Genomic DNA, 12,220 nt, shown 5'->3' on the forward strand with positions numbered 1-12,220 from the left:
AGTGTTATTAGGTAAAGCATAGAATCATAAAATCATTTAGATTGGAAAAGACCTCTAGGATCATCAAGTCCAATCAGTAACCCAATGCCGCTGACAACAAAATCTATAAAATATTTTATCCTCCAAGAAATGTGTTGTGCAAATTTTAGACCAAAGACCCTGTATACTGTGCTCACAAATCCTGTTGCAGAAACAATTGTTCAAACAGAAAAATTGAATAAACTCATGTTATAACAGTGGCAAAATTTAAACCAAACAGATTGAACAGGCTTTGCTTCTGAGATTGAAATTTATATAGTACAATAATAGAAGTTGTATTTGGCAAAGACTTTAAAAAATAAACTGAATGGTCTCGGGCTCATTGCAGCTCTCTGATTCTTCTTTGTGTAGAATATAGTCTAATTTCAGCAAGATTTGACTTTTCTGGTGGGAATTCATTTGTCCTCAATCCAGATTATAAATGTTGTAATGTTCAGCAGATGGCACCAGCTGCCCGTGGCCAGTGCTGGCTCCAAGATGACACCAAGGTGTGCTCATGTGCCGTGTGTGAAAATCTGAGTGGTACCCAGAGCCAGGGAAGTGACAGCTCCACCTCAGGCCACCTCCAGCAGCCCTGGATAATGCCCTCCTCACTGTAAGGGAAGTTTATTTTTTTTCCTCCCTCGTGTGCCATCATATCTTGTGCTTGTATTCTTTCACATTCTTGTGCCTCACCTCTGCAGTTACATCATTTGTGCATATACAAGGCACAGCTTTTCTCAGTGCTTTACTAACCCATAGGTGCACAGTTTGTGGTAATTGGGAGTGGGATGGCCAAGCCTCATCCCCAGTGGGTACAGCTGTGAAAAGCTGGTGAGCAGTGCTGAAGTGACGTAATGAGCCATGCAGTGCCCAGTGTGCTGACCAACCACCAAAGGGAGCAGAGGGCACACAGGTGCAGTGCATGGACAGGAGGGGTATAAAAGATTGGGCTGAAGAACGAGGAGGGCAGATGCTTGAGGTCTTCTGATGTGGTGTGACTCTGCATGGGTGAATGCTTAAAGCCTTCTAAAATTGTAAGATGATACTCTGTGTATCGTGACCATCTCAACTACAGCATGTACTGTGACACTAACCCTGCTGGCCAGGGCAGTGTGGGATTTACTGGCAGGAGGAGCAAGGCTGGGCAAGGGGCTGTGTGCCACACCACATTCTTACCTCCTTTGGTGGACACTGCATCCTCCTGCACAGCCCTTGCATTAATGACTCTGCTGGAAAAGAACAAGTGAATGAGTGAAATAAGTTGCTGTCACTGGCTTTGTTATCTTGCCAAAAGTCCCAGCTCTTCAGTGCTTCTCTACTGCTCGCTGTACAAAAGCAATGAGGAGCCATCAGCCAGGCAGACATGAGGTGCAGTAGGGGGAGTGAGCCCAGTGGAGCAGAGCCCTTAAAGTAAGGGTCATGTACTCCCAGACTGGCTTTGCACATATTTCCAATGAAAGCCTTGCAGTCTTCTGCTTATGATTATTTTTCACAGAAGCAGACATTCAGTAACTTTACCAGTCCAGACCATATTTATAGATAATACCAGTTAGCCCGAGATTTGTAGTTTTTATGACAATGTGATGATTCCCAAAACAGGACATATATACGTAATTATTTTCATGACCAAATTACAAATGTCCAGCCAGAATAATATTCCTGGCTGAACAATGTAACATAGACTCCTTTGAGTTGCCCAACTGGTATTTAATTTCTGGACAGAAGCAGCCAGCTTTCCTTGGAGAATTGCCCTCCAGATTTGCCTGAGCACAGACAGCAGGAGCAGATACGAGGCCTTTGCCCTATGATAGGCAGGGTCTGGATATGGCTTTGCTTGAAGGGGTAAACAGTGCATGGATGGAGAGTATGAAACCAGAGGAAGCTAAACAAAAATGCTTTGTAAAGTGACTGGGAGTGCCAAAAGGGGCAATAGCTTTAATCAGGTCTTGACACAGAAGTAATTCTGTTAACACAGGGAGTAAGGTTTTAGCCTTATGTAAGTGGTTTATGTTTTGCTATGGAGGCACAGAAAAAAGACATACTGCACCTCTAACACTTGTTAACACTAAAAAGGGAATCTCACAGTGGTCACAAACCCTGAAGCCACAAGAAAGTTAGAAAGTCAGCTTCAGTAAACCCTTTGATAGCTTGGTATGCACTTCAGTTGATTCCTCAGGTTAGTTCCTTTGCATGTTCTCTGTAGTTAAAAAGCGTTGGCAGTTTTTCATAACTCCCCACCTTTAAAATGGGTTGCCTTAGTTACCATGGGCAGCTTGAGAGGCAGCAAATTTAGTACTAATACATTTTCAAGTCTCTGCAGTTTCTGTAAAATCTCTGTCATAATCAGCTACAAGATACACTTTCATCATAGTGTTTATAAGCGTAGTGGTGATGCCTAATCAAGTTAAATAAGGAGAGAAGATTGTCACAGGCCAGAACAATGGCCTTGGGTCATTACCTTAGTGACTATCTGTGAATATTAGGTAAAATAGCTTGTGGAGTTCCCCTGTAACTGGAAATAGGGTTGGCTTCAAGTGGCTCAGATGTCTGGTGCTTGGAAGAAACATGCTGCAGTCAAGGTCATATTTTCCCCTGGAGGAAATTGATAAGTCTTAAGTTGTCTTCTTGATTGGTGATTCAGTATTTCCTCTGGCACTTCAGAAAATCAGAGAAACCAATTAGTATTTTAAAGGTTATTTTTTAAAGGGTAACTACTATCCATGATAAACAGAGTTAACAGTGGTCTCAAAGGCCGTTGATTTATCTTGGTCTCATCAGCACAGTATTTGGTTTGAGAACACCTCTCTGTGTAACCTGATGTGATAAAAGTAACTTTTCATCTCTACTCTTTCTTTTCTTCATCTTTTAAAATTTTAAGTAGGGCGAGCTAAAGTTTGGTGAGATTTTAATATTACTTGTGTGTTGTTTAAAGTTCCTAAAACCCCTTTAATTACAGAAAGATACTTTATCTTCTCAAGGTAAGGAGTTGGCAGTAAAGGAGCAGGCAGTGCCTGAGAAAGTGTGGCTGTTTACAAGCTCAGGGTCTTAGGGGACAGTGGAGGAAGGAACTTGGAGTTCTGCTTTCGTGGAAGCATCTCCTTCTCTAAACAGCAGCTGTGAGGTGTGCTGCAGGACTGGAAGTGCTCTGGTCAGTTGTACAGAGGGAGTGCTTTTATTGTCCTTAAACCTCAGCCTAGGTTGTTGTAATCAGCTGAGTGAAGAGTAAGAAACCAAAAACCTTGGGTTTATTTATTTATTAAATTTAATTTATGAAATTAGCCGATATGTATTTCACTGCAGCTCCACTGTTTTTCCTGCTCAATAAACTGACACTTGTTGATGCTTCTAAACTGCATGGCTCTCTGAGTTTGAGATAAATATCTCAAACTCAGTAAGAGTAATAATGTGAAGGAGGAAATCTGAATCTTTTATAGCTTCTCCTAGTAGCAAAAGCAACCTTCCAAGTCTTCAAATTACTAAAAGTGCCCACTTTTTCTTAGAAGCTTGTGTTTTTCTGAAAGATGGGGCTGAGTCTATCCTTGTGAAGCTTCACATGGCTGAAATGACTTAATGAATATGTTTTACAAAGCTTTACATGACAGTGGGGAAAAATAAACAAGAAGTCAGCCTCAGTCCTTGGTCACAGTTAGGACAAAACCAGGTGGTTTTGTGCATGTAGATTTCTATCCTGGTGCATTTAATTGTGCAGACTAACCACTGTGTGGTTTTTAATACATGGTATCAAGAGAGCAGGTTACTACTTCAGCTTCTGCCAGTCTATGGACTTTCCTTCACAGCTTTATAAACAGAAATGCCCTCTGGGGTCAGCCCACTGGTCCACTTGCTCCCAGTGGTGTTGCTGTTTAGGGTGAGGGCATGAGCCCAGGCATTTCCTGCAGTCCTTTCCCCCCAGCCTCCACAGCTGTTGTGTCTGTGATGTTAGGGAATACATTTATGGACCCTTTCCTTGAGAATGTACCTAGTCCCTTTCTGAACCTATTGATACCATCTGCCTTGCAGCCTCTTACAAATTCTAGAGATTTACTGCCCACTGTGTACAGAAGTACTTCCTTAAGTGTGTTTTATAGTGATTTATCTTTGCAACATCCCCAGGAAGAAGAGCACAGTCATCCTCATTTGACAGTAGGGAAAGATTAGGAGGGTTGTTTCCAAAAGCACCTGTTAGTAGATGTCTCATGCATGAGTTTCTCTAATGTGAGGCATTTGAGTTTTCAGATGCCTGAACTGATTTCTAGCCCAGAGCAGTCATGTGCAATGATTAACAAACAAATGAGGATCACTTGTGGTGTTGTTTGATTTATTGACTGACCCATAATTAAATACTAATTACATAGCAAAGCAGGGACCTAACTTCATTCTCCCAGTCAGGGTCAACTTCTTTTTCTTGGAGGTTTTTATCTGGCTCATCATTTGTTATCTTGTGCAGCCAGTATCAAAAAGGGGCCACAATAAAAGCTGGCATTATTCGCTGATGTTCCAGACTTATCCACCGAACAAAGAGTGGCATTTGCCTGATCCAGGGAAAGCTGCAGTGGAGAACACAGTGTAGAACTGTACAATTACGGCTTGTCTGTTAAGGCATGTACATAAAGAATTAATATCACTAAGGGGAAAGCATCTCAGAAAGTGTCTTTTAGAAAACATGTCTTACAAGGAATGGCTGAGGGAGCTGAGTCTAGAGGAGATTTAGGGGGGACCTAATTGCTTTCTACAATTACCTGACAGGAGGCTGTAGTGAGGTGGGGATGAGTCTCTTCTGTGCCTGCAGTGAGAAGTCTAGAGAACAATGGCCTTAAACTGAAGCAGGTGAGATTCAGATTACGTGTCAGAAAATTTTTTCCCTGTGGTCTAGGGGTGAGAGTGCTGGACTGATGATTGGACTTGTTGATCTCAAAGGTCTCTTTCAACCTTCATGATTCTGTGATTCAGTGATTCCACGATTAGCAGTATTTCAGAATCTGAACTCCCACAAGATCCCCATCAAAATCAAAAGAGGACGAGAAGAGAGTGCCGAAGAAGAAGGAAAGCAGCAAGTGTCCAGAACCAACACGCGGCGTGTGCCCTATGTGGTTGCACATCCAGCCTTGACGATGGGTCACAGGGTGGCCGTAGCGCCGCCGGAGAGCCGAGCGCCCCGGGCTGCCGGGCTGGCCGGGAGGGCGGCGCGGCGCGGCGGGGCGGGGCGGCGGCGGGGCCGGCCCGGGCGGGCGGAGGAGCCGCGGCGGCGGCGCGGGGCGAGCGCACTCGGCAGGGGCGACCCCGGCTCGGGCTGTCGCCATGGCCCCGCGCCCCGCCGCGCTGCTGCCGCGCCTGCTGCTCTCGTCCGCGGCGCGGGCGCTGCTGTGGCTCGGCCCCGTGTACCTGGCGGGGTACCTGGGGCTGAGCGGCAGCTGGGTGCTGCTGGCGCTGGCGCTCTGGCTCTGCTGGGGACTCAACCGGCGGGGGAAGCGCGACCGCCTGGCCGCCGCCTTCGCGCTGCTGGAGGACGAGCGGGAGGCGGTGTGCCGGGGCCTGGCCGCCCGGCACCTGCCGGCCTGGGTGAGTGAGGAGCGCGGCTTCTGCCCCGCGGCACCGGGGATGCTGCGGCTCCCGGCGGCGGGAGCAGACAGAGAGCGCGGTGTCCCGGAGCGAGCAGCCGAAGGGGTGGTAGTGATGCCTTGGGCCGAGCATAGCGTCTTTGATTTTGAAGTCTTGCTCAGGAAAGCGAGGATTAAACTCGGAGTTGTTTTAGCCCAGGAGATGTGCTGTAAGTGGGTGTGTAAAACAGACTGATGTATCGCCAGAGACACCTCCCTTCAAATACATGTTGTTGCATTGCAGGTATTTTGCTGTTGAAGATACTTATATTAGCCTTTCTCATCCAGCAGATTTTCTCCCCTTTAGTGTCATTTGAAAACAAACAAAAATATATAAACATCATGTTCTCATCCTGCTGAAAACCCAAATATTTAATTTTAAGGAGTCATCTCTGGACGGTATGGAAGGCCAACACCTGTTTGTTGTTCACATTTGTTTCTAGTCACTCTATGTTTTAAAGTGAAGAAACTAGAATTTCTGCCTGCCATTTTATTTTGTGTCTTGGGTTATTTATTGGGCAGCTGTGGCTGGCTAATGGAAAGGATGATGAGGTGTTTAGATCTTTTTTTCTTTTATCATCATTTACTTAACATTTAAAAAATCTGTCAGGGACTGGTAGGGAAATGCTTTTCTTGTAAAGAATGTTGCATGGAGGCATTTATAGTCGGCAAACTTTTATATAGCCTACAGCACTTGGCTCTCCTTAATTCTGTGGGAAATGAAGGCAGCTGGCAGTTCTGAGGAGTGAGGCCAGGGTCTCCTGCCAGGGCTGATGCAGCTCCCTGCTCATGTTTCCTCCTTCCAGGCACAGAAGTCTGTCTCTGAATGAGGTTTCTGCTTGTTTGTATTGACAGAGTATAAAAAAACCCCCAAAAAACAACAACCAATTCAGGGCATTAATGAATGTGGTGGTGTCAGCTCTTGTCCTGATGCTGTGAGAGCAGTGTTGTGTTTTATCCTCAAGTGCCCTGAATCATTGTAACCAGAAATTGAGCCTCTTAGTCACTGTTGAAAAATCAGGCTTGCCCCCACAGTGCACACAAATGCAAAAAGTTCTGTTAGGCTTTGTGGTTGAAAGTTTCAGGCTTCATTAGTGTGGGAGCAGGTGGTCCATTATTGATTGCCCTGTAGTGGGCCTTCACAAGGCTGCACAGAGAGCATTCTGTGCCCCAACCCAGGAGAGGTTTGGGCAAATGGGGAAACTGTAGCAGAGGCCACTGAGATGATCAGGGGCTGGAGCACCTGAGGTCTGACAACGCTTGGGCTGTTCAGCCTCCTTCAGGAGAAGGGAAGGTTTAAGGGCTATCTCATTTCTATCTCCCACTGCCCAGCATGTGCTCATAGAGATGGTAGAGTCAGACTCTTTCCAGAGGTCTGATTTGTGACTTGTGAATTCTTGGCCCTTACTCCTGGAAGGCAGGATGTAGGAGCTAATGATAAAGGGGCTGCACGGTGTGCTTTTTGGTTTTATCTGTTTTGCCACTTCCTTTACTTTTGTGTGTTGGTAACTTTTGTTCATCAGTTGGGTGTTTGTTTCCACACTACACTTGTCCTTGATGCTTTTTAACTCCCCAGTTTTAATTGTCTCTCCATCCTCATCCTCTATTGGATCTACTTCTTCCATGTGCCCATCTTGGAGGCTGATCTCACCAGATGTCTGTTCAGTTTATTCTCTGTGCTGTTGTCTTTTTTATCTTTTGTTTTTGCCTTTCAGTGTTCATGGACCTTCAGCTGGGAGCTCTAAAACTATCTGCTGAGTTCTTCTCTCCTGTCACACAGAGGTGGCAGTAGCAATACAGTTCAAGGGGAGCATGGCTTGCATTTGCAGTGTTGTAATCTTGGGAAAGGTTCTGAAGGTGCGAAATGATGGCAGTGTCTTGGGATTCATAAATCTTTGTCTCTTCATGTGGTTTGTTATAAAATGAGGGGATTCCATCTAGTGAAGAGTTAAGAGCAATCACAGATTTTGCTGTTGGTTAAAAATTGTTCTCCCTAGGAAGTGGCTTCTTTAAATTGGCTCGGGTTCTGCTCAGTCCTGGTATCAGTTGTTAGGAGATATACAGAATGCAGCCTTTCCTTTAGGGGAGATGCTTGGAGGGTTTCCCTAATCTACTCAACCATCTGTTTTGGGATATTTGCAGGATTGTTTTGCAGCACCAGTTTCTTGGCTAAAACCAGCCAGTGAATTTGGAATCGACACATGCCTGTGCTAGACAGTGTACGTGGGCAGGCTCTGCTTCCTCAGGAAACCAGGCTGGAAAGCTGCTCATGGCAGGCACAGTCAGATCCATGGCTTGGAGAGTTGAGACCTTCTGACTTCAGCCTTTGCAGCCTTCAGCGTGACTTCTGTACAAGCTGGCAGTGCTCAGAGCAGAGGTAGCCAGGCTTCCACCTTCATTCCAGCTTCTGGAGTTGTAGTGACTGCTCTATGTTGCTTTTGCCACTGGTTATCTGGCTGCACTGGCAGAATTCAAATATGCTGTGTTTCTTCCTGATGTTAAACTCCTTTTACCAGGCAAAATACTACTGGGTACAGAACTGTCCTTTTAAAATGTTGTCTTTTAAGTCCTTGTTCATGCAAAAGCCTTGTTTACACTTCTTTTTTTTTACTCTTATATGAATAGCTGAAAATCTTGGCTTTTTGTAAAAGAAACAAACAAAACACCAAAATCCCCAACAAAACCCAAAACAACCAAACAAACAAGTGAAAAACCAAACCAAACCCTGATGGATAGATTGCTGTGTTGTATTTGAACAGAAGGGTGCTGTTGTGTCTGACGTGGGTTCTGTTTTTGCTGCCATCCTTGCTGTGGCTTGCTCCAGGGCAAGGTGGAGTTATGCACAATTTACACATTTTCTTTACTTGCTAGTAATTGCCCTTTACCTAGTGCTTTTGATCTTCAAAGCTCTTTTCAAATGTTAAGTAATTTTTACTGCATTCCTTAAACTTTGGCAAGAGGTATGCCTGCTTTTGTAGATGGGTAAAACTGATTCTGATAGTGGGACTTGCCCAAGGCTACAGGATTAAATCTTACTCTGTGTTACTATTAATTTTGGCAGCTCTTGGTGTCTGGTTCTGGGATTAGTAGGAAGTGTTTTGGGCTCCTCCTACCTGTGCTTTACTGATGACAAACTCAGGGCAAGACCTTGCTGGTGGGGCTCTCACCAGTAGCAAGGGCCAGAAGTGAGTCTGAAATCCAGAGCACATGGTTCAGAAGTATGGAATGCAGATGGTTTTATTTTCAAAACATACTGGGATATATTAAATTCTTGGAATAAATGATTGGGTCAAGAAGAGAGCTTGGTGGTGTCACTGAGCTGAACTAGCCATGTGACATGCTAGCTAGCATTCATGTTATGGGGATGCCCCCTGGGTAGGAAAGGACTTGCTCAGAGCTTGTGTTTTACTACACAGTGGATAAAGCAGCTGCAACACCTGGATACTGAGCTCTGCTTCCTCACTGAACTGCTCATTTAATTCATACCATTGAGTGGAGCTGAACTTTGGTATTGGGAACCCACTGAAATTTGGTGGCCTGTCATAAAGGGCAGAAAGCTGGTTTTCACCAGTCCTGTAATCAGCCAGTTTGTGTGGTGTTGTCTGCAAGGCCAGTTGTGTCAGCCCAGGAGCCCCTGGTGGTCTTTGGTTCCAGGCTTTGAGCTCCAGCAGTGCCGTTCCTTCCATCTGTCAGAGGAAACTGAGGCACCAAGTGCCTGGGTGGGACCTGGGTTGCAGACACCTGAATGAGGGGGTGTCAGGTGGGGTGGAAATGTACCTGTACATTTGTGCATGAATGTCTGCTATCACAGCATCTGAGGTGTGACACAGTGCAGTGTGATTCATTGCAGTTGCTTTGGAGGTTTGCTGTGGGCCATCAGTGGTTTGCGTGTCTGTGGCACAAATAATAAATTCAATTTTACTTTTTCTTAAGATGGGCCTACCTACAGCCTCATTCTTGTGATTTTTGCCACTTTCCTGATGCCCCTTTGTGCTGTTTCAAGTCTCTAGGAGCCTTGTCTCTAGCAAATAATCCCAGACAACTGTAATGGTTTATAATGCCCCACATTTCTCCCTGCACATGTGAGCTGCGACTTTCTCACTGGGAAGGGGTAGCCTAACTGTTGTCCTGTCCTTTCTTTTGGGTCACATTCCTCTCCTGTCTGTAAGGTGTTTTGAAGAATAAGCTCACCATGCTGCTTCCATCCCTGCTCTATCCTTCCTACATCTGGTCCCAAGCTGTGGCCCAAGTGCTGCAGGATGTGGGTGCTTGGCAATTACATTGGAGCTGAGGACCCAGGATTTATGTACCCTGATGGAGAGCCTTTAGGTGGAAGATGAAAGGCTGGTAGGTGAAGTGGAGGTCCCCTGATTCACATAATCTGCCTCACTGCAAATGTCAGCAGCAGTTTGTCTGTGTTGATTGTCCCTTCTGATGCCGAGTTCTCGCTTCGTCGTGCAAATGTGAGTGTCTCACTTAATCAGACCTGTGCAGACTGACATTTCAGTGAACTTTTGTTGTCTTATTTAATGGAAAAGTTGCTATTTAGAGCATCAAAAGAAATTTCTTATAAAGAATATAGTAATATTACTTTGGGGCTTTTTAATGAGATCATTTGAAGCATTATTTGAGCAAGGAAAATGGGCTCTTCAGTCATATATGAATCTGTATTAAAAACAGGCTACTGACCCTTCCATCCAAACATCTCTGAGCACCTCTCTGAAAGCTGATGAACAGTAAGGCTTTGCCTGAAAAATGTAATTCACAGCTCTTGTAAGAGGAGGTATTGTCCTACCCAATTACTATTATCAGGCTAGATGATAGTCAGGTTCCCTTTGCATTCAGGTGCTCTAATGTCTGTTCTGAGAAGCTGCTGCAGCGTCCTTCCCTTCTGCAGTAACCTGCTACCAGCTTGCAACACCAGCTGCAAATACCACATCCATAGGCTTTAATGTGTGATTGTAGTAAGGTGATTGTAATGCTTCACTCAGCAGCTTCTTGCAGGGGTCTGAGAGATCAGTTACTTGAGAGTGGTCTCATACGCAGTTGTCCTGATGGTGATTAAGCAAGTCATCACTTCGGGGAACTTGTGGGGTTTTGTAATGGACATACACACTTGTTGGCATTTGGTGTGTCCAACTTGAAAACATGATGTATAAGTGACTATTTCATTTTAATTTCTCCTTACCATCTTAAAAAGCTCTGAGAAGTGAAAACACTGGACTGTTACACATGGTAGTGTATGCTAACAGGCTTGAACTCTTACAGGGCTTCTTTTCCCTGAAGCCATTGACACCGTGTTGGTATTAGTGGAGAAATGCTGCCACAACCAATACATTGAGTTTCCCAAGCAGGTTTTTGTTTTCCAAAGTGTGGTGTCCTGGTTGAGGTGAGGGAGTACAGGAAGCAGGTCCTGCACAGCTCATGGTCTTAAAGGGAAGTAGGTTCTGTGGCTTCCCAAGGCGTGACAAAGAGAAGGATGAGAAATCTAATGCTGCTTTACATCATGAACAGGATGTGACACTTGCTTTAATCATGTAAATGTGCCCAGAGGCATAATGATACATCAGTGCACGTGGGTTCTTTTGCCTTTTACTATTCTTTACTGGCTTCTTTGCATTTTACTATTTTTCAAGGAGATAGTAAATTGTAAAGGATGTATGTATGAAGGCAGAGGGATCTCAGCTTACTCTAACAATTGTTCCACACTCCGTGCTATCTTTTGCAAGTGTTGCAGTGTGCTCAAGCAGATGGCACATGGCACTCACTTTATTTTTCTTTGCATCCAGGTTCACTTCCCTGATGTTGAACGAGTGGAGTGGCTGAACAAGGTGAGGAGCTCTGAACTCCAGCTGGTGAGGCCACCTGCTCTGAGCTACATCCCTCCCATCCAAACTCTGTAGGACAAGTCTGAGAAAGTTACCAAATTACTACAGTGTAGCTCAATTGTCTGAATTGAAGTATGGAATCACTTAAATGTGGGGTTGCCACTGAGGTCAAGGGCCAGTGTGAGCCTGATTGATACAAGTTTGATAAATTCAACAACGCTTCATTCTGAGACTAAAAAGAAAATGCAACTGTTTGTCTGTATATATGGGTACATACATGTGTATGTTATTATTTTAGCAAACTTATTGTTATCTCCTCTTACCTGAAAGGTTCCCAGAGAGCACTGAGGCAAATACTTCCATCAGCAGGTGTGGTCAACCTCTCAGAGTAAAAAAGCTGAACTTGCAAATTAGCATCCAGTGACTATCTTCTTTTTTGGTGCTTTTTTTAGCAAATTTTCTTTTTTATATAAAAGCTCATCTCAATCCTCTAAATAAACCTAACTACAGGGAACATTGTGACACTTTAGAGTAATTAGAGACTATTGTACTTACGAAATTTAACCGTGGGCTTGGTTGGCTCCTGTGGTTAGAAGCAGCCTCCATGGTACTGAAAACTCACCCTTCAGTTCCTGAAACAAATTCCAATTCTGGAGAGCAGAGATGGATCCTTCCATAAGGATGACTTAAGTGCACAAAGTTGACTTGTGCATTTTAAAATACCTTTTGGTATTTTAAAAAGACAGATATTAATAGCCAGGGTTCTGTAATGGG

The 12,220-nt window shown here is 44.6% G+C and overlaps 1 protein-coding gene across 2 annotated transcripts in view; it reads left to right on the forward strand.

Moving 5' to 3' along the window:
• The first annotated feature begins 507 nt into the window (after nt 1-507).
• Nucleotides 508-12,220, forward strand: part of ESYT3 (extended synaptotagmin 3) — a 36,460-nt gene continuing 24,747 nt past the window's right edge. Inside the window, exons 1-2 of one of the 2 annotated variants that reach the window (XM_038142435.1) lie at nt 508-634; nt 11,408-11,449. Coding sequence is in view for 1 of the 2 variants with exons in the window: in XM_038142434.1 (XP_037998362.1) it covers nt 5,320-5,580; nt 11,408-11,449 (303 nt within the window). In the remaining variant the exon portion in view is untranslated. Of the gene's footprint in view, nt 635-5,273; nt 5,581-11,407; nt 11,450-12,220 lie in introns of those variants that run through there. The other variant, XM_038142434.1, reaches the window with a different exon arrangement.

Source organism: Motacilla alba, chromosome 7 (genome assembly GCF_015832195.1).
Source record: "Motacilla alba alba isolate MOTALB_02 chromosome 7, Motacilla_alba_V1.0_pri, whole genome shotgun sequence".
Taxonomy (NCBI): domain Eukaryota; kingdom Metazoa; phylum Chordata; class Aves; order Passeriformes; family Motacillidae; genus Motacilla; species Motacilla alba.